The sequence below is a fragment of the Sinocyclocheilus anshuiensis genome, unplaced genomic scaffold (assembly GCF_001515605.1).
Source record: "Sinocyclocheilus anshuiensis isolate Anshui unplaced genomic scaffold, SAMN03320099.WGS_v1.1 scaffold766, whole genome shotgun sequence".
In the NCBI taxonomy this organism is placed as follows: domain Eukaryota; kingdom Metazoa; phylum Chordata; class Actinopteri; order Cypriniformes; family Cyprinidae; genus Sinocyclocheilus; species Sinocyclocheilus anshuiensis.
In genome coordinates, this window is record NW_015546060.1 from 473,126 (window position 1) to 496,982 (window position 23,857).

At 36.1% G+C, this 23,857-nt stretch overlaps 1 protein-coding gene across 3 annotated transcripts in view; it reads right to left on the reverse strand.

The window, feature by feature from the left end:
- Positions 1-5,826: 5,826 nt before the first annotated feature.
- Positions 5,827-23,857, reverse strand: part of LOC107699415 (amino-terminal enhancer of split-like) — a 38,415-nt gene continuing 20,384 nt past the window's right edge. Inside the window, exons 2-7 of one of the 3 annotated variants that reach the window (XM_016500661.1) lie at positions 16,141-16,229; positions 12,642-12,705; positions 10,881-10,925; positions 8,037-8,099; positions 7,687-7,761; positions 5,827-6,500 (exon numbers count right to left, since the gene is read on the reverse strand). In XM_016500661.1, coding sequence (XP_016356147.1) covers positions 6,273-6,500; positions 7,687-7,761; positions 8,037-8,099; positions 10,881-10,925; positions 12,642-12,705; positions 16,141-16,229 — 564 coding nt within the window. In that variant the 3' untranslated portion in view covers positions 5,827-6,272. Of the gene's footprint in view, positions 6,504-7,686; positions 7,762-8,036; positions 8,100-10,880; positions 10,926-12,641; positions 12,706-16,140; positions 16,230-23,857 lie in introns of all 3 variants that reach the window. The other 2 variants (XM_016500660.1, XM_016500662.1) reach the window with 2 other exon arrangements.

A 23,857-nucleotide genomic window follows, 5' to 3' on the forward strand; every position in this document is an offset into this window, starting at 1 on the left:
ACCCACACACACACACACACACACACACACACACACACACACACACACAAGGGGTATTATAACTAAAACTACAACTGAAACTAAAATTAAAACCATGAAAAATGTTAACTACTTTAAATAAAATAAACTAAAAACTGAAATAAAAAATAATGTACAATAACTGAAATAAAATTTATAAAAACTACAGATGTATATATACAAACAAAAACCACTAAAAATGACAAAAACAAAAAGTTTAAATAAAAAATGGTAAACAAAATAACATCCGATTCAATACATTACTAAAAACTATAATAGTATCCCAATGACAGTAATTAATAAACTTAATAAATATATACATACTTAAATAAAAATGCAATTATATATTATTTTATTATATACTATTTAAATTATATTTAAAATATTTATACACCATAGTGGCCTTTAATGTATGCTGATTTAAATAATTTAAAAATCATACTGTAATAAAATTACTATTTTACACTAATGAGAATCTACTGAGAATAATCACTCAGAATAATTAGAATTACAAACAAACAACAATACACCTCAACAGTAAAATGTACAGGTGCATTACAGTAATTAATATTTGAATTTTTTATAAATTTTTTTGTATTTCTTTTTTCTATAGCTAAATTAAGAGCGCAACAAATACTTTTAACATGATAAATATTTTATAATTTAAAAAATACATAATTGCATTTTAATTTTTCAAAAATATTTTCACATTATAGTATCCAGAATGTTTATTTAAAATAAATAAATAAATGTTGGCCACTTTAGATTAGGGAATACATTCACTTTTAACAATGAGTTTTCCCCCAATAAGCTTCTAATTACTGCCTATTAATAGTACGGTAGTTGTCAAGTTTAGGTATGGAGTAGGATTAAGGGATCTAAAATATGATCATGCAGAATAAGGCATTAATATGTGCTTTATAAGTACTAATAAACAGCCATGTTAATAATAGTTAATAGTAAATGTGTTCCCTAATCTAAAGTGTTACTATAATGATTAATATATTACTGAATGTTTATATATATATATATATATATATATTAAAGATTTTTAAATGACTTTTCTTGTTTGATTGTTCTTTGATTTTGGGGTAAATGTAACCTGGGCATGTAACCAGTCTTTGTGAGATCATTCAACCGTATGCTTGCAACTATTTTATATTGTGATCCATTTTAATCTTTAAAGCTGGCTTGATCTCATTCCGCTCTGTAAATTGATCACAACAGCTTTTAAGTATTAAACCATTGTGCTAAACGCGAGAAAGTGAAGCAAAATAAACAAAACCCTGCCTTTCTGACAGCCTTCTGACAGAAAATAGGGCACTTTCATATTTATTTAAGTGCTGGGCTCAGATCCAGAGAAATCCTGTGAGAGTTTGAGACAGGAAGAGAGAATGAGAGAGAGAGCTGCCAGGCGCTCTGTGGCTTACCAGCAGCAGCAAACACACAGACAAGGGCAGACTGTCATTCAAAAACCACAATCACGAGGGAGCGTGTGAGAGTGTGTACCAGAGAGATGCAGAAAAACCCACCGATCACACTGTCACATTTAGATATGACTGAGACGGAGGCTTATGAAACCAAATCAGGTTGAGCATCTCCAGCACCGTGATTAAAACATGATGTCTGGATTGCACAAATAAACACAGGACGAAAAGCAACCCATATGTTACTGTAAATGAAACCGTAGACTGACATAGAACCAAAGACTGTCATTTTTCAATTAACAATCCAGAGAGGATTTCATCTGAAGTGTTAAATGTCAAACATTTCACCCAGTGGATGTCACTTTAGTGAAACATCTGGTTAGCCACTGTGTAGTGTTTATCTCTCAATTATTCTGATCTGTGCTATAATGACTCTACTGGTAATTAATTCCTTATTTATGGTGCAATTATGATATAAAACTTTTAAACTTGTGAGGTGAAAAATATATTGCCAAGTTTGTTGAATATGTTGTTTAAAATGGGGAATAAATGTCATTTTATGTTTATTTTAAGCATAAACAAACAAACAAAAACAAATAAATAAAATTTTTCTAATAATACAACTAATTTACTAATGACTATTCATTAATATATATATATATATATATATATATATATATATATACACACATAAAATATTTACAAAAATGTGAGGGGTGTACTCACTTCTGTGAGATACTGTATATATACTGTATATATATATTTATGTGTGTGTAAATATATATTACTGTGTGTATATATATATATATAATATTAATATATATTAATGAATAGTCATTAGTAAATTAAGAGTTGTATTATTAGAAAAAATTTATTTATTGTTTTTGTTTGTTTATGCTTAATAAACATAAAATTACATTTATTCCCCATTTTAAAACAGCATATTCAACAAACTTAGCAAGATATTTTTCATATATATATATATATATATACACACACACACACACACACACCTGCAGCCCACCTTTATATATATACATATATACAGGTGCATCTCAATAAATTAGAATGTCGTGGAAAAGTTCATTTATTTCAGTAATTCAACTCAAATTTATATATACATACATATAGTTTTCATTTGTTTGGCCTAAAATCCAACATGACATCAAGTATGAAATTTTGTACAAGTGTGAGAGAATTACATGTGTAATAACCAAAACTTTATCAACAAGGCTGTTGGTAGATTCCAAAACAAGAGAAAAAACAAAACAAAACAAACATTGTCAGAAAACAATATTTCTTCATACCTGCAATGTTATTTCCCACAAGCATACAAATTACAAAATAAAAACATTGACACTTTCAACATTGATTTGATTGATTTTATTTGTAAGGCACCAGAAGCATTTCCTTACTGCAGAAATTTCAATTTATGTATAGTAAATTTTGATGTACTTTGTTTTAATATGGAATGAAGCTATTTTATAACACAATTATTTTTGCACTGTAGGTTGTACAATATACATAAAAATTAGGAGTTGAAAAACAAACAAAGACTTTTATAGCACAGAACGCATACAATGCTTTAAACAAATGGCAAAAGGCATGCAATGAATTCTGGGAGGAGATGGCTGTCATGGGTTGAAGAAAGAAAGGATGGGGCGACAACCTGATCTCAAGTGCCTCATGAGTAAAGAGTCCTCTAAAACACAGATGTATCATTCAAGACTGACACAAAAACATTCATTTGCACATAAAGCTTTAGGTCTATGTATAATGTACACATACAGTACACCTGCGGCCCACCTTTATAGCAAAACACTTCGCATTTGGCTAGATCTGATCCTGAACTCTTAACGGTTACACAGCGACCACTACATTTTTGTCCTTACTTTAAAAAGAAAATTGTCAACAGATAGATTTGAGCATATGTAGCAAGCCACAAGGATAAATCCTGGCACTTCTTTCATAAATACACTGGCAGAATCAAACCAAAAACATTTGCCAATAAAAAAAAAAGAAAAAAAAAAGCATGAGCAGATTTGTTTTGAAAGCACTACGATATCATCAGGTGGCCTTTCATTGAAATTTCTTCTTATGTTGGCACTGTTTAACTTTAACTTTTAATTGGAAAATGGAGAACTGTCCCATTAAGACAAGTTAGGAAGCAGCTTCACTCCTGAATCCGATATGGTTTAACTGTGTCCATAAGAGAAACATTTGGACAAACCAAATCTAAAGCATCCACACAATCACAGTCAAAAAGCACAGACCTAGAAGGAAAAAAAAAAGTGTTAAAAGTCTGGTACGAAACCAAAAAAAAAAAAAAATTGAGCGTTTTCTTGATGCTTACTCCTGACTGAATAAATGTTAGACTGATTATTTGTTTTTTGGCGGGTCGAAAGAAGCATATTTTATCAAATATGTTTGCAAAAACCAACATAGGACACTTAAAATAGACCAACTCCAGGCTAAAATGACCCGGAGGGTGTTAGTGTGGACTTGCTATGGACTTACTGCCCCCTCTTGGTAGAATCACATACTACATAATACAACATGACACTGGGAGACTGAATATGCAAAACTTCGCTTTTACCTTAAGACCACTTAAGGTAACATACTGTGCTAGGAATTTATTTTTTCTTTGTTGGGAGGGCTTGTTATAAATCACACTTAAGATTTCACATACGTCCCGTTTCTGTAGTGCTATCAAAACAATGAATAAAAATGTTTAAAGAAGGTGCTTCTTATTTCTCAAATATCTTATTCTCACAACTTACCTTCTAAGGAAAGCAAGACTCTCACCATGTAGACAATCGACATTACTATAAAAAAGACTGAAAATATCTTTTAAACCGCATTCCTTTTCACTTGGTGAGCAGGTTAGCTAGCATCTCAGAGGATTCATCTAATATTCTCTGTCTAAGACAGCACAACAGCTTCCAAACACATTAGAAATCAGGCAAACAGGTAGATCGATATACAGTATGTTGAAGGGCGTAGTACAAATGTTCTTTCTTAATTTCAATATTATTCATCAAGCTTCATCAAGCAGTTTAAAGGGTTAGGCCCTGTTTACACTAGTGCGTTTTGAAAACAAATGAAAACAATCCTCGTCTACACTTGCATTTCAGAAACATTTGCTGTCCCATAGATATGTATAGATGCCCCATTCGACGGCTCCAGGCACGTAGATGCGGCCGCCATCTTGGAACGGTCAACTTGACGTCATTCACCATACTGTAGGTTCTCACAGAGCCATTGAGCCGTTCTGTGCAGGATTGTGGCATCTTTCGAATATTCAGTGATTATTATGGTGAATGACGTCAAGTTGACCGTTACAATATGGCGGACGGCTTACGTATAGAGAATAGAATAGTCGCTAATGAGGCATCTACGTATATATATCTATGCTCTGTCCACACTACACAACCGTAAACAGTAAACAATGTTATTGTTTACATGGTCGTCAAGGATACGCAGAGAGAATGTGGGCAGCCTCGCCATCGTTTTCAGAAGTTTTGGTCCGTTTTGGTCCGTTTACACTGAAATGCAACCCTGGAGTTTTCAAACTAAAAAGGGGTCTGCAGCGTTTTCAAAAGTCTCCGTTTTCGAGGGTCGAAAACGCTGGGGTAATGTAAATGACAGGTGTAACCGTAGCAAAAGGTATGCGTTTTAAAATGAAAACGCACTAGTGTAAACGTAGCCTTAGTTCACACCTAAAATGGAAATTCTGTCACAATTTACTCACCCTTGTGTCCTTCCAAACCTGTAACACTGACTACGTGAAACTAAACTAGGAGACTAACATGAAAGTGAATGGTGACCACAGCTATCAAGCTAAATTTCTAGCAGATAATAACTTTAATTTCTTAAGTTTCTCACTCAAACAGCTTCAGAACACTTAAAATAAAGTACACAAGGCATATGGATTAGTTTTGTGATGCTTTTATGGTGATTTTTGTTCTTGACTGCTTTGCTCCCCATTCACTTTCATTGTATGGAAATGAGCAGTGTGAACATTCTTCAAAACGTCTCCTTTTGTGTCCCACAGAAGAAACTAAATCAAAGTTTGCTTGTTGCCTGTGGTCACCATTCACTTGTATTGTATGGAAAGGAGCAGCATAAACTGTCTTCAAAATATCTCCTTTTGTGTTCCACAGACGAATATAAGTCAAACAGGGTTGGAAAGACATAAAAATGAAACAAATCCTCATTTTAACTTGAACTGTCCCTTTAAGGTAGGATAGATGCAACAGCCATGACTTCGAACAATAACACCAATCCTTTAAACTCTAAATGAATTATGCCGCGGCTAAGTTTTTAGATTCAAAGTTGCTTTTAGTCTCAGAGTTACTGCCTGGGGCCAAAGTGCTTTTGACTCAGTTATTGTAGATTGTAGCTTTAAAAGGTGAAAGATTTTAAGAGGAGAGTGAGCGGAGAAAAAAAAGAGGAATTATTACTGAAGGGTCGATGGTCCATTAACGGTCGCACCATTTTGTAGACCACATTTCCACAACGAGCGTAAGAAATATACTATATATATATATACGCAGGCAAGAAATAGTGTAAATAAAATCAAAATCAAGCATTCGTAACAATAAAAAGGTGGATTGGTATAAATACATATAGAGAGCTGGTGGAATGAACCAGAACGAATGACATTAGGCATGTGAACACAGTAGCAAATTAGAGGGAAGATAGAAAGATGGAAGGAGAGTGGAAAACAAAGGAAAAAAAAAAGGTGAAAAAACAGGGAAACAAGTGCCTCTGCTCTACGTGGAGCTCTGGATGATGATTGGATGAAGGAACAGGTTTGGCGGGTGACTAGTCGGACTTGTCTCCGTCTTCCTCGCGGTGGCTGTCGGAGGTCTCGCGTGTGCTCTTATCCTCCTTGGCCAGCTGGGCCTGAGAGGCCAGGATGCTGGAGAGGGAGAAGAGGCCAGAGCTGGAGGTGACAGCGGGGAGGCCGGCAGGTTGGCTCAGGCCGAGAGGAAGAGGGGTCATGGGCAATGCCAGCCCCTGCAGCTGAGAGAGCTGGTGAGCCTGGAGCTGCTGCTACAGAACACACAAACAATGTTGTTACCTACGTAGTTTCTTAGTTAATTGTAACTTTCTTAGTTTACGTTTCACTTTACTATAAAACATTACCATAAAATATAGTTCCAGCTCTAAAGTATGACTGGATGAACCACAAATAAAGCTATAAATTAGCAAATTCTAAATTAATGAATCAAATCTATACATACATCACCATTCAAAAATGTGCACAATAAGTTTTTTTTTTTAATAATAAATGATAAATATTTTAATACAGAAGCAATAAATATAAGTAATCATTTATGATGAGTAAATTATATAAATTAATACTCAGCTAGGAGGCAGAAAACTGAACAAAGATGACAGTAAAGACATTTATGTGTTACAAAAAGACATGTTTCAAATAAATGCAGTTCCTTTGATCTTTCTATTCTAATGGCTGCTGAAAAATCAGCTTTGTCATCAAAGGAATAAATTACATTTTAAAATATATTAAAATATAAAACAGTTCACTATATCACTGACCCCCCCCCAAAAAATTGTATGGCCTCTCGTGGCCTTATTTTATTGGTTAATTTATTTTATAATTTATCATATTTTATTTGTAGTATTACTTGATTACTCCATTCACGCTGTTTTTTCTACTTTATATTATTATATTGCATTGTGTTTCTTTTTTGATTTATTTCCACTTGTACAAAGCAAAAGCTGCAGATGTTTTCATAATATGAATGTATAGTTTTTGTCATGCCAATAAAGCATGCTAGAATTAAAACTTAAATTTACAAAAGACAGCATTAACAAATTCAAAGCCATATAAATGCAAAAATTACTATTAAACAATCCCTACAGCAATGCACAAAAAAAATCATTAATAATGCCTTTCGTTATACATAATTAGACTGCCATAAACTAATTCAGATGCATTTCCATAAACAAAGCCTACTGCATATACCTGTGGGTGGGCCCACATGAGCCCCGCACACACACACAGAGAGAGAGAGAGAGAGAGAGAGAGAGAGAGAGAGAGAGAGAGAGAGAGAGAGAGAGAGAGAGAGAGAGAGAGAGAGAGAGAGAGAGAGAGAGAGAGAGAGAGAGAGAGAGAGAGAGAGAGAGAGAGAGAGAGAGAGAGAGAGAGAGAGAGAGAGAGAGAGAGAGAGAGAGAGAGAGAGAGAGAGAGAGAGAGAGAGAGTTTGTTTACCCGTATGATGGAGTTCATCTCTGGTGGGGTGACCTGTTTGGCTCTCTCCATCGCCCCCAGAACCTGCTGCTGGTGCTGAAATAGACACACAGACACACACACAAAAATCACATCACATCTTGTACAACATGTTCCCACATTCACATTACAATCATTATGTGAACATAATCAAGCATTTACACTATAAATACCTGTCCTCCAAAATAGTACACCGAGCCCAAAGATTTCATTGTAAAATCTTTACATCCCTATTATATACAGCCTGTTCAAATCAGTTATGTATGCATAAATTAGAGAGGCGTAATGCTATAAACTACATGTTGAGGTAACGCTGCTATCTCTCTCTGTACCTCTTGAGACAGGTAAGGCAAGACTTGAGCACAGATCCCATTTAATCTCTTCACGATCTCTGCCTGCAGGGAGAAACACACACACACTTCTGTTCAGCAAATTCTTCCCTTTTAGTCATCACAAATCCCTACAGTAGCTCAGCTGCAAAAATATAAACAGTCCTTCTTGTCAGAGTACATAATTGACTACAAATAATAATAATAATAATTTATATATATAAATATATATTTCTTTATTTATATATAAATAACATATTTAGCTACAAAAAAGGACAAATATATGAAGGGAAAGCTCATATCAGGAAAATATGATTTTTCTGAATACTGAATATGCCCGTGAGAGCTTGAGGGGGGGAAAAATGGAGAGAAACATGCAGTGGGACAAAGAGAGAGGCAACAATAACCCTGTTTCAATAGCCTGCCATGCTGACACTTCATACAGCATGCAGGAGAGAGAGAGGGAGAGAGGGAGAGAGACGGAAAGAGGGAGAGAGGGGGAGAGAGAGAGAGAGGGGGAGAGAGAGAGATGACTGCATACCAAACACTGGCATGCTTTATTCTTTGCATTCGGGCCCTGTATTTCTGTCTCGCACACACTCTTCCGTGCCTGGCTGACTTTTTAAAAACATATTTCACCTGTGTCACATAAAGGGGCAGGGACTGATGAATTGTGCTCGTGAGACTGGAGCAGTGGCAACGGTGCGTACCTAGATTTCCACGTGCAGTCTGTCAGTCTAACTAAATGTTGGCCATATACAGATGACACTATAGACATTACAAGGTTCTAAAGAGCAACACTTATTGGTGCATTTCTCATTTTGTGGAAAATGAAGCAATTACAATCACTGCATCATTAAAATATCCTTATTTATATGTTTATATAAAAATCTACATTTGTTTATATATATATATATATATATATATAAAAATGGGGGATTCCATTTTTTTCCATTTAAATTTTTCTGGACTCCTTTTTAATGGTTAAATTACATTTTATTAATCAAAAAGCATGTCTAATTAATTAAAATCATGAAACTTAATTTAACATCAATTTATTAAAAGTTTAACAAATTACATGCTTAGAAAAATGTTTTATTTTTTCCAACCTTATGTTTTATTGTTGCCAAATTCTGTGTTTTAGCATGTCTAATTATTTGAAAGCATAAAAACAAGTTTCAATTATTCTTACAATAGCCTTACGATTTTTTCTCCTCAGATATTCTGTGTTGTGTATTTACATTTTTTAAGGCATAAAACATGCATTTAATTTATCTTTTAAATAATGAAAATTAAACACTTTTTTTTGGGGGGGGGAAAATAAAGGGGATGTAATATTACAATTAAAATATTGAAGAAATATTGTATGATTATTCCTTAAAATAAGGTTTTAATAATTTTAGTAGTAGTAGTAGTATTACGTACATTCTACTGAACAACAGTAATATATTTCTGCCGCAATGTCTTCAAGTAAAACTGAACTTTTATTTTGACGGGTTGCCGTAAATACCTTTACATTCCTGTGTTTATATGATATGAGGATAGTTTTACTCAAATGAAACGGTAAAATGCTCATGAAGTGACTCTCAGAGCAGTTCTGGAGATGTTGTTCATGTATTTATGTCCTCATTTAGTGAGATGGCAGACGTTAATATCACCGGAAGCGTCACGCGCAGCGCGCTTCAGTACGAGTAGTAAACAAAACCGCGCGTCTGCGCCATTCATTAACACAGAGACATGCAGAATTCATATTTAAATAGTCGTTTTACGGCTTAATATTTACAAATACTAGTGGGAGTGGGAGTGGGAGTGTGCTCACTTGTGTGTGCGCATCGGGGCAGAACTCCACTGTGCGCGATACAGAGAGCGCGACCATGTAACAGAGACAGAAATGACATGCCGTCGTGTAAATAAGATAAATAACATAAGGCTATTTAGTTTGTTTAATAAAAGAACAAGGTATAGACCTGTTCTATAGAAAATGTAACTTTAATTGACTTCTGTTGTGATCTGGCGCTATAGAGAAAATAAAACTAAATAAAATTAACTTGACCTTTAAGTGGGACGGCCCCCTAATGTCAGGGGAAACACAGAGACACGGGGAGATATAAATAGAAATTTTTTTTTTTTTGATCCACTTCAAATGTTGACTACTGTATATATCAAAAATTAAGAACAGTAATATTTTGAAATATGATTACAATTTAAAATAACTGTTTTGAATTTAAATTTTCAGCATCATTACTCCAGTGTCATATGATCCTTCAGAAATCATTCTAATATGCTGATTGGCTGCAGATGCATTACTTTTTTATTATCAATGTTAAGAACAGTCTTTGCTATGTAATATTTTTTCAGAAACAAATTTAAAAAAATTGTATTTGAAATCATTTTTTTGTATCTTTTGTTTTGGAAATAATTTTGAGCTTGTTTCTTTATTTAGTAAAAATGCGGATTTGATAGCAGGCCAAGCACAAAAAAAGTCAAAAAGGTTACTTCCTATGAACTGAAATTTGATTTTATATTTGATTTTATTTTTATTCATATTTTAGTGTTCAGTGTTTTTTTTTTGTTTTTTTTGGACCAGCTGTCCATCAAATGCATCCCATATTCATTAAAAAAATATCCCAGCTATCATGCCCTAGAAAGTGTAGTCACAAAGCTGGCCATGAATAAACCAATTTTCATAAATTGTTAAGGCATAGTTTGATTCCCCACTGACACTTCTGTGCATAGACTAAAGCACCAGCATTCAAAAACGTTGAGCAAAAGCGATGAAGACGAAAATCTGAGCGTGTAAACTGCCTCTCAGGGATGCATGTTATTCGTCAGATTAGACGAACTCACCTGCTTGTGCATTTCGATGTTCAGCCCATAGGACATCTCGTAGTACTGCAAAGAAATAAAGCAAGTCAGACATGATCATGCCGTATTACAGCTCTAATACACAGAACTGAACATCTAGGACCTCAGCGTAACATGCGCGTAGTACGTGCTGAAGTGTTAGCCTCGCTCATCATCCACACGTCTACGAGCAGTGCAACACAACCTCGGCCGCTAAACAAGAGCAGGGAGCATCAGTGATGGAGCCAGAGTTGGATCAGGGTTGGCTTTGCCAAGCAGCAGTAGGTCCCTAAAGCAATTACCACCCAGGCAAAGCGGACGCCCACCCTCCCCATCTTCCAGCGGGTGCGGACAGAGCGGGGGAACCCGATAGGCTATTAGAGGGAGGGAGGGAGGGCGCTCTGGCTGATGCGCGTGAGAGCAACGGCGCACAGATTCAATGAGATTAAGCCGCTCGACGGATCAATTAGAGGCGGAATATCAGACGGCAACACGAGGCCCAGGCCGGAGACAACACAGTTAGAGCGGAGGGAAGGGAATATCACCGGGGGGTGGAGGAGAAGAGAGAACAGAGTACATGGACAAAAGAAAGAATGGCAAGCAAGGTAGAAAAGGAAGGGATGGAGGTGGAAGACTAGGGAGGAGATGAAGTCAGATCATACAAGATGGAGCCAGAAGCATCACAGCCAAATTTAAACAGATAGATTTTTGAGGAAAATGTATTTTGAAGGCAGCTTCTTAAAAAATTTACTTGCATTGAAAGTAAATATAATATAACATAATATAAAATAATATAACATAATACAAGACTGTGAGAACTGCCAAATATAAGAACTGATAAGTAAATAAATAAATTACAAATATATAACATAATATAATTTAATAATAATCACAAAGTTGTTGATAAATTATTTAAATAAAGCTGAAATATAATACTACATAAGAACCACTAAATTGAAAAAAAGCAATAAATAAATAAATCCAACAAAAAATATACACAAAAATCACCATATTGAAAACATACATAAATAAGCACAACTAAGCGGTTTGTAAATAAAAAAAAAAAAAAAAAAACAATTTCTAAGAGCCAAAGTTGTTTGTAAATAAATAAATCAATCAAATAATCATACATAATAAAGAACCATATCATAAAGAATATAAGACTGTAAGAACTGCCACATAAGAACCACTAAACTGAGAAAAAAAAAAATGACTGCCAAGTTGTAAATAAATAAAATAAAGCTAAGTAATATATTATAATATAATATAAACAACCACTACAGTACATACTGTAAGAATCACTTAACTGAAAAAAAATATATATACATGCATAATAAGAACTACGAAATTGTTTGTAAATAAGTAATTATACCATATATAATAATAAAAAGTAATATATAGAGAACCATCAAATTTATAGTTAATACATTTTAGTAAATTATTTTTTATTTATTAGTAAATAAATAAACAAGTAAAAAAAGAAAATGTAATATAACCTCCTTTAATAAAGTCGCCTAGAATACCAAGTGAGCCCAGCTACGCCACTGATGTCCCCTCAAAAAAATAAAGAAATATATTTGGTGCATGACGCTTCCGCGTGGACAGGAGGTACAGAAAAGACAGTGCAGAGGCAGACCGAGAATAAGACACAATGGAATAAGACAGGTAAGGGCTACGTTAGTTTCTGGCGGATGTGAATATGTTCCCGCACATCTAACCTAAGGCACGTCCCTCTGGAGGAGAGCATGTTCAGTGCAGACTTACCATGATATAATGACGCTGCATTTCTGACTTCTCACTGGCCAGCTTGTCACATTCGAGCTTCAGACTGGAGAGAGAAAAGAAAGACTGGTCAATGAAAAAAAATAAATAAAATTTGTACACACCAGACATACAGTATATTATGCAACAGAGGCTGACGAGTTCAGAATGCTTCAGCCATTTTTTAAGATTTTAGGCTTCTTCACATTCTGTTGGTTGAGTCTGTAAATAGGGAGAAGAATTTAGTGTTAATAAACTGTTTATTTCAGGAAAACCACACAAAAATGTCTCTATTATGCATCAGATCTATAGGCTCTGAAAACAGCAAATAAGGGTCACTGATTTCTAGCCAATCAAGTAATTAGCCAATCAAAAAAGCCATCTGGCTGTCAATCATTTAGCATGTTTGGGTTTTTTGTGATGATTTTGAGCAGCAGGGTTTGAAGAACGTAAAACAGTGGACGTTAGCAAAATGGCAGAAAACACTTAAAGAGAACATTTAATCTGTTGATTATTTTTTGTAATAAATTAACAGGGGTGTAAAAAGCACTCAAAAAAACACTTCAGTAAAATTTTCATTGAGTATCTGTACTTTCACTTAATTAAAAGTACAATTATCTTGCCAAAACATACTTGAGTAAAAGTTAAAAAGTACAACTTTAAATTGTACTATAAATTAAGTATTAAAAAGTAAAAGTATCGTAGCAAAAAATAAAATAAAATAAAAAAATATTGACGTAAAAGTAGTCCATTTAATTTGAAGTAAAAAAAAAAAAAAATTCCCCAAAATAATACTCAAATACAGTAATCAAGAAAAATTAATAGTATTTTACACCCCTGTAAATCAATTAATTGTATAAAATATTTTTTTTCTTTAGTTATGTCTTATTTTACCCAAATCAGGACCCCAAATCAGCCACATTTAAGAATCGCTAAATTGTAAAAAAAATAAATAAATAGGAAACAATTTACCTGGAGAAAAAAAAAATGCTTAGAGAACATTTAATCAGTCAAATATTTGTGTGATAAATTAATTGGATAAGATTGAACAGAAGATTGGCTTAATTTCTTTATATATAAAATGTATAGATATAAAATTTGATTTATACATAATATATATTATTATATTTAAGAGAAAGTGTCAGGACGGGATTTTCATACAACGCTGACTGGAATCGAACCAGAATTTCCCATACGAGCACCACAGCTAACTGCACCTTCAGCATGTGTGCAAACCACTAGCCTTTCAAGCCACATTATTTCATTATAACTTGATTCTGATTTTTCCGTTTGTGGGAAATCCAATTAGAAGTTCCATATGGAAAAGAGTGTTGCATGGGAAAACTTAAGGGTGAAAACAAGCCAAGAAACAGTATCTGATCTATATTAAAAAAAAAGTGCCACTACATACTAGAGGGTTTTTGTTTTGTCGCCGTATGACAAGCATTCTGTCTCTTCATAACTCTCCAGTCTGCTGCTTCCACTTATCCCAAAAAAGGGGAAAAAAACCTGGGCTGTTATGACTGTGTAACATATATTGGGGGTTGTCATGGTGACCATCCTCCCTGCTGCCAGGCTACCTGTGATTGGCCATGCCAGCCACTGATTGGCCGAGACCTCCTGAAGGTTCCAAAGATGCTCTCGCAAAAAAAAAAAAAGATGCCAAAAAAAACGACACATTGATGGAGTTTTATTGCCGCTTCTTTCCGCCTCCAAATCGCTCCTGCTGTCATCCTTATTTTGATTTATGTATTCCCTGATCTATTTATGCATTTGTAGCAGGGAACGGCAGCTCGGGCGAGGCTCTGGGGACTGCCTGCAGTACATTTCCTTTAAAAGGCTGAACGCAGCACCAAAAAAGCCCTTGTCTTTTGAATCTCAATTGAAGTCAATGGCGGCGAATCCATGCTCTGAATACACACAGAAAAACGTAGGGCCTATTCTTCTGTGAACCAGGGTTAAATGAGGGTTTGCTCGTTGTCATGGAAATAGGGAGGGAAAGACATGTTGCCTTAAAGACAGGACAGCAGCAGCATCTTTGTGTCTTTAAAAGAGTCTTCCGTCTTGTCTACAGGAGTCAAAGCATCAGACGGATCAGATCACAGTAGCCGCTCCGTGTTAATCGGCAAGGGAATAAGGCATTGGGGAAGCTTGTTAGAAGCGTTAAAAAAATATGCCTGCTAATAGTGAGTTTAGTCACACTGCTTTGTAGAGGACTGCCTTGAAGAAATGGTTCAAAAATAAATGTGGTTCTAAACTCATATGGCTTGCTTTCTTTCTTCTGTGGAACACAAAATGAGAAATCTTGATAATGTACTGGTCGCTCTTTTCTAGTGAAGTCCGATTCAAGAGCAAATGACTCTTATGAACTAGTTCTTTTAACGGACTGCACAAGAAGATTCATGAGTTATGGGACTGAATCAATCTGGTGATTCTTTCACATAATGAACTCACTGAATCAGAGCGGTTACTGAATTAACATTTGATTTACTAAATCACAAGTCATTACTTTCCTACCTGTAATTTTCATGTTGCTCTTTTCTACCAGATTCAAGAACAAATTACTTTTATGAACTGGTTCTTTTATTGAATTGCGCAATAAAAGACTCATGAGTTAATGGTCAGAGTCAATCTGGTGATTCCTTCACAGAATTAATTGAATCAGTAGTTACCAAATTATCATCCGACTCACTCACTGAATCACGAGTCATTACTTTCCAACTCATAATGTGCTGGTTGCTCTTTTCTACTATAGTTTGAGTCAAGAACCATATAAAGCAGTTCTTTTAAAGATTGTATCAACAAGAAGACACGGGTCAGAATCAATATGGCGATTCCTTCACAGAATGACCTCACTATAACAGGCCAATTACTGAACTAACATCTGACTCGCTCACTGAATCATGAATCACTACTTGCCGACTCGTAATGTGCTGGTAGTTCTTTTCTACTATAATCAGATTCCAGAACAAATGACTCTTAAGAACCGGCTCTATTAATGAATTACACAAAAAGACTCATGAATTATGGGTCATAAATACATGGCGACTCCAACAGCTTCGACCGAATCATTGAGTGAATTCAACTGAACTGAATTTGTCAGATTTGTGAAAAAAAAAATCATTCGGACAACCAAATCAGCCGATTCAATGAACCGATTCGGACTCAAAATAATGATTCATTCACGAACTAGACAACGCTTCAGTCCTCCTTCATTATAAAAGAGCAACCAGCACATTCTTCAAAACATCTCCTTTTGTGTTCCACAGAACAGTGTTTTTGTTCTTAAATAAAACTTCAACTAAAATTTTCAATAACTGAAATAAAGCTGAAATAAAATATAAATATTAGATGAAACACTTTAAAAAAATGAAAATAAATGAAAAATTTGAAATATAAGTCAAAGTATACATGAGAGTGAATAAATGATAACATTGTCATTTTTAAGTGAACTACTGCTTTAAGGTATTGAAAGTGTGTGTGTGTGTGTGTGTGTGTGTACCTGTGGTATTGTGCTTGAAGGAACTGGAACTCGTCCTTGATGCGGTCGCATGAGTCTGACGTTGTGAACTTCAGCTGCTGCGATGAAGCCTGGAACGAAAGCAATTTACGGCGGTCAATCACATAATTCAGAAAGTGTGTGTCGCAGCATCAGCTGGGTATCCGGTGGACGGACCAGAGCTACCGTTTCAATGCCAAGAACAGAAAAATCCGGCCAAAAACAGATGCGGCTTTCTAAACACAGGGAAATTTGTAATCAAGAGTGAATTCAAGTGTACTGTATAAAAAAAGCAGCAAATTAAATCTCGAAGGCTTACTGCGACATTCAAAACTCATAATTTAGAAGGCGTCTGTCATGTCTGGTGCGCGACATCACCCGAGGTTTTTGAATTACATGTATTCCGCTTGCAGGTGAGCTTATTTCCCTAGTGTGGGGGCCACACCTGTAGGGAAAATGCAGATGTTATTGGAACGGTTTCGCGCTTTTCAGGGTGGATTTTTCCTAGACTTGGTGATATGGTGGCGGTTTTCCCAATAAGTAATTGCCATACTCAAATTTTGATGAATGCAGGCCTTCCAGCTTTCAATGTAATTCTAGTAATGCTGAAAAAAGAAACCCCAGGACGATCTCTGCTATTGCCAATGTTTCAGATTCTGACTACTGAAAATGTGAAGAAATGTGCTACAGTAGAAATGTGCATTTTGGTCATTTTGACAGTAGAATTGACTTGAGTTCTCTGGGTAGGATGAGGGTCGGCAATGAGCGAGCTTTTTGATCAGTCCACACAGACACGAGTCAAATGAGCTCAAACCTTTGGTCACAGCGGTGCGCGAGTTAACATATGACTCAATTATTGGTATAGACCAATATTCTTTGGAATGATTTTTTTCCAAAGTATAGTTTTTCGTATAAATGAGACACTATTATAATTTTTAAATTTCTAATCTAATTTTAAATTAGTTTTTTTTTAAGGTTTTAGCAATTTTTGTTGAGTGATTTTTTTTTTTTGTTCGGTTTTTAAATGTCTACATGTTTTTTTTTTTAATTCATTTTCATTTCAGTTTTAGGTACTGGCAACTAGCTGAATAAAAAGTTTATTTTATATAAATTTCATAGTTAGATTAGATTTGTATAATCACACTGTTTTGAATTCAACAATATGACTAACATGTTCATTTAAATAAAAAAAGAGAAATTAAACAGAATAAACAAGTTAAACAATTTATTATGATGATTATTATTAGCATCCCTACTGCTACTATTACTTCTACTATTATTATTATTATTATTATATCCAGCTTCCAGAGACTTTAAAATTTAGATTTTACAGTGGATTTTTGGCTGGTCAGTACTGTTTTGATAGCATATTTTTTTTATCATTACTACAACAACAACAACAACAACAACAACAACAACAACAACAACAACAACAACAACAACAACAACAACAACAACAACAACAAAATAAACAAAATAAACACAACAACAACAACAACAACAACAACAACAACAAAATAATATACTAGCAAAACTGGGCAGATTTTTATATACCAGCCAAAATTCGACAGTAAAAAGTTGAATTTTTAAATCTTTGGAAGCTGGAAATAATACTACTAATAATAATTGTGTGACCTATTTATTAGGTTTTCATGTTTGATCCTCCAGGCCTATCAGTAAAGAGAAGCAAAGATAACAAATAGAAAAAAAAAAAAAAAAAACACTTGTCATCCATCAGCATGCTGGACTTTTTGGTTGTTTTTTTATTGGGCGCTCTGATCTCATCTGAACAATCGAGCAGCTGATTCATCATGTTATTTTCCAAACTGCCAACCCATTCTTGACTCATTTTGAGTGTTTGCATCTCTGCGGGTGAGAGCTCGACGGATGAAATTCTCGGTACGAGCGGACCAACCTTTAACACAAACTGTGTACTTAGCCCAAGCGCTCGGTGCTCTGCTGCATATGAAAGAGAGGCTTGTGTCAACAGCGAGCACTTAGTGCCCAAACAGTCAATCTTTTTCAGACTCTGCTAACAGTGGCCCTCACATCTCTGCGTGGCTACGGGAGATACGGTTTCCTTAGGGAATGCTGAGGGAATGGGGCCGATGGGGAAAGTTGTTGGGGAGATCACGGGTGTTACGTACTTACAATACTTGCTTTCAACAGCAGCCATGCTGACCTGCTTGCTCTATATGATTATTCATATATTTATTTATTTAGGACCAAATAGTATAGAATTTCAATATCGGCCCATCAGTTAATATATTGAAATTATTCATATATTTATTTTTCTTTCTTTCTTTATTTAGGACCAAATAGTATAGAATTTCAATATCGGCCATTCAGTTAATATATTGAGATTATTCATATATTTATTTCTCTTTATTTATGTATTTAGGACCAAATAGTATAGAATTTCAATATTGGCCTATCAGTTAATATATTGAGATTATTCATATATTTATCTTTATTTATTTATTTGTGTATGTATTTATTTATTAATTTAGGTCAAAATAGTATTGAATTTCAATATTGGCCCATCAGTTAATATATTGAGATTATTCATATATTTATCTTTATTTATTTATTTGTGTATGTATTTATTTATTAATTTAGGTCAAAATAGTATTGAATTTCAATATTGGCCCATCAGTTAATATATTGAGATTATTCATATATTTATCTTTATTTATTTATTTATTTATTTATTTGTGTATGTATTTATTTATTTAGGACCAAATAGTATAGAATTTTAATATCTTAAATATACAATAACTTCAATATCAGCCTATCAGTTAGTTTATTGGGATTATTCATATATTTATCCATCTTTATTTATTTATGTATTTATTTAGGACCAAATAGTATAAACTTTCAATATCTGCCTATCAGTTAATATACTGAGATTATTCATAAATGTATGTATCATTATTATTTATGTTTATTTATACGGTCTAATTAATTGTCGGCTTATCAGCATCAGCCAGAATTTTCAAAAACGTATAAATAATAATTTTATTTAAAAAAAAATTGAACTAATATTTTATAAACGCACACTAGGCCTGTCACGATAACAACTTTTTGTTGTGCGATATATTGCCCCAGAAATAATTGCGATAAGCGATATTTTTGTCATTTTAAAGACCATTTTATGCCACTGAATATATAATCATAATGTAACGGCATAATAATGCAAGAAGGCCTACACACTTCCAAATGACAACAAACTTTTAATTTTTAAGAATATTTAGATCATGGAAATTAAGTATCAAAATATTAGATACCTTAAAAACTCACCAAAAATTATTGAGGTCATGTAATTATATTGCACGATAAGTCGATATATTGATTATTGCGACAGGCCTAACGCACACCAAACAACACTTGCCAATTTAAATTCATTCTCAAATGAATGAATTGATTCTCGAAAGAATGAATGCAATAATTTTTCCATGACATTTCACCATTAGACTAGTAAATGAACTGAAATGTCTTAAATTTGAATGGGCATGTTTATTAATATTAGCATTATTCAAATGAAATTAAGATTTTTTTTGGGGGTGGGAGGAATCGCAGCTTATGATGCCACTGTTGTCAGATTTTATTGCTAATTTGAAATAAGTTATTGAAACATAACATTTCACACAGGAGATTTCTGTCTTTTTCCCATTCAAGTAGATATGAGCTATACTTGTATAACTGGAAATAGCTTCTCGGAAATACTGCAAAAATAGCTGCTGACTAAACTGACTTTCTTTAAAAGTGTCTCATTGCTCTTCTCTACCAACTGAGCTACAGATTTGCTTTATGGAATTCAAACCTGCAACCTTTTGGTTACCAGACTAAATCTTTAATCACTAAGCTACACCAGCCTTAATGAAGTGACGGAAACCTTCAAGGATGCGAAGCTTAGTCTAATGATTTTCAGCTTTAAAGCAAATCCCATATTCACTTAAAGGGGTCCTATTATGCTCTTTTACAAAGTCTTGATTTTGTTTTGGGGGTGTACTAGAACATGCTCTCATGCTTGGTGGTTCGAAAAACACATTATTTTTCACATAATTTACATTATTACAATACCTTTCTCCCCAGCCTGCCACAAACGGCTCGATTAGTTCCGGCTTTGATGAAGGTCCGCCTTCCGAAAAACAAAATGTGTTGTGATTGGTTAGCTGTCCCAGTGCGTTGTGATTGGCGAACAGCTTAGACGGCGTTTCAGTACTGCCCCGCCCCTTGCTCATTCTTTCAACAAAAGCTGTTTGGCGAATCCGGCACTACTCATTCGTGATGTGGAAGCTGTCCTCAGTAAAATGCGCAGCACACAATACGTTACGTCGTGTTGTATTTGTACGAATTGTTCTAGACCAGCGGTTCTCAATTCCAGTCCTCGCGTACCCCCGCTCTGATGTAGTTCTCGAAAAGGGATTTTTAAAAAACTAAATATCTCCCTTTGGAGTGGACTTTGAGATTTGTAACTTTCTAGATCTTTTTAATGCCCAAACATACACACTACACACTGACTGAAATTAAAAAAGTGAAAAAGCATAATAGGACCCCTTTAAAAAAAGAAAAACACACATGCGCACTCATGCAGCACAAGAGCCAATATGGGACAATCCCTAATTTGACTCTGCTTCTGTGCGCTTCTCCTTTGAGATGCAATTAAACCATTAAAAGGCTTTATACGCTGGTGGGCAAATTGTGAGTCTTCTGTGGCTAAATGGGATTCATCATTCCCGTAATTTACAGTTGTGCCTCCCACCCCACAGTTTAACAGAAAAAGAAATGTTCTAGAAAATTCTTTCAACTCTAATGTTGGCAGTTTTTTCCCATCCCAAGGGATTACATACAAAAGCCCAGATGTAGTTATCTGAAGAGGAGAAGAAAGTCTTTACACTTGAATTACAGTGAATGTGGTTCGGTGAAATGGCAGCAAACCAAGAGGCACTAGGTTCACTACAGCAAATCCTCACCCCCCAGTCTTCCTGTATCTGATGCTATGTTTGGAATAACATACTACTACTTCTACCATTTCTGCAGTATACAGTTTGTATACTATGCACAGCATATACAAATAGAATACACAAAGGACTATTACATTAGCCAAAATGTGCAGTACACAACAGTTCATGCTGTGTGAAATACTGCATCCTAACTTTAACCTCCATTTCTTATTATTAATAATTTGATCCAACAGGGCTCCAGACTAACATAAGTCCTACAGACGGTAGAGGACATTTAAATGAACAATTATCATAGTAGTCATATTAGCGTATTTTTTGCACCAAAAGGTACATTTATCAATTTAGCATGAAGTGACCCATAAACACATACGTTTAATAGTAAAGTGTTGGCTTTGAGTTAGTTCTCAGTCATTTTACTGAAAATCTGATCTAAATTAGAGTTTTTTTAATTCGGTTACAAAAACCGTAGATTAGTCCCGAGTTGAATCCAAAAAATTAGACTGATTACCCCTTGGCTAACTGCTAGTTGGTCAGACTAGTTTTTAAGACACTAAGTTTATGCGCCTGGCTCCAATCGTTCTTGGTATTGGGGTGCATATTATTTATAGTTTAACTGAATACGACAGTGGTCTAGGGATGCACCGAAATTTTGCCCGCTGAAAATTATCGGCCAAAATCCAAAAATGACATTTCTGTGTGAAGGGAAACATCTGTTAATGTTTAATGTTCAGTTATGTTTGACATTTGAAAGAGCTTCTGTTTTGTCGTTACCACTGTGCAGAAGAGTAGAGCTTATGGTTAGGTTGTGGATAACGCTCTCGGTTACTCACGCAACCTCGGTTCCCTGAGATAAGGGAATTAGACATTGCTATGGGAATTACCCTTTCCTCCAAATACTACTGAAGCCTTATTGAATCACGCCAGTGAAACTGGCCAATGGCGTTCAAGCGTGCGAAATATGAGGGGCATCCACTCTATATAAAGCAGCGTTTGTACGTCATCTATTCAGAATCTTGACTGAAGCAACTTGGCATTCTAAGATCCTGAGCTAGGTGACACAGCAATAAGAGCAATGTCTCATTCCCTCATCTCAGGGAACCGAGGTTACGTGAGTAACCGAGAGCGTTCCCTTTCGATTCGGTCACTCTACATTGCTATGGGAACGTATAAAATCCCGCCGTCTCACAGCGATGAGCCTGGCTCGACTAAGTATGTCAAGTTCCACATACGGAACCGTAATGAAAGCGGCAATGATATTGGCACTCCTGTTAAACAGCTCAAGTCTACAGGACCTAGTCGAAACCATGTGAGAGCGTTCCCTTTCGATTCAGTCACTCTACATTGCTATGGGAACGTATAAAATCCCGCCGTCTCACAGCGATGAGCCTGGCTCGACTAAGTATGTCAAGTTCCACATACGGAACCGTAATGAAAGCGGCAATGATATTGGCACTCCTGTTAAACAGCTCAAGTCTACAGGACCTAGTCGAAACCATGTAAAAGTCAAGGGGGGCGCAGCAACTAGACGATACGCTCCCGTACAGTGGACATTAACACACCGTTGAAACTGGGCGGCCTGCGGAAGAACTGAAGCGTGTAGCCGTTCTTTATTGATTTCATAACCCACTCTTGGCTTATGTTCTCGCTGAACAGAAGCAGAAGAGGCGTGCGGTCTTCCCACGCGCTGATAGTTCACGCCGGCGCGCTTTGGCAGGAAGTGGTTAATAGCCTTCGACTGTTCTGCTCCGTGAACATCTCTACCACTGCTCCGAAGGGACCTGAGGGATTCACGGGAGGGTCCAGAAGGGCCGTATTTTCAGAGTCCTTTAACTCGGTCAGAGTAAGCCACAGGTAACGATCTAGCACCACAAGATTCCCCATGTTGCGGCCGATCGTTCGAGCTGTCACCTTCGTCGCTCTGAGGGCCAGATCCGTGGATCAGACTGGAGGTACCACTCGTCCAGACGGCTTCTGGCCGGCTCGGCAGGAGGCCCTGGAGTATCGCCATCACGTGCAGTGCTGAAGCTGCTTGGCCTGCCGCGGAGAAAGCCTTGCCGGCGAAGTTTGCAGTGGCGCGGCAAGATTTAGAGGGGAGAGACGCATTGTTTCTCACTCTCCAGTTCACCGCGGCTGAAGGACAGAGATGGGCAGCGACGGCCCCGGGGGGGAAGTTTAACATACCCCACTTGGTCAGCGCCGTCCACTGAAGACAGGAGGGAGGATCCCGGGTTGTGCACTCGACTGGTGAGCGGCGCGTTCCACGACTTCGTTATCTCATCGTGTCGCCTGACCCAGACAGATCCGCATCAGAAGCTCGCGGCACTTTCCTCCTTGGCTCAAAAGGGGCTGCAGAGGAAGAGCGCGGCAAGGCTAGTTGGGCGAGTTCATCGCCTTGGACGATGGCCACATGGATCTTGAGAGTCCGGAGGCTCATATCGCCACAGTGGGGGCAGTCCGACCCCCCCCCCAGCGCCGCCTCTGCGTGGGCGCGACCCAGGCAGAAGACGCACGACTTGTGGCCATCAGAGAGCTCGATTGGCTCTGTGCAGGAGAGGTAATCGCGAGTCATCCTTGTTTCCGAAGCTCACCGGAACACAGCAGGGGAAGAGAAGGTGTGTCCACTGCAGCGTGAAGATCACGGTGAGTAGTCTTGTTGACAGGCTTCTTGCTTCTCGTAGGTTAGCTGAAGAAAAAGATTCTGAATAGATGACGTACAAGCACTACTTTATATAGAGTGGGAGCCCCTCATATTT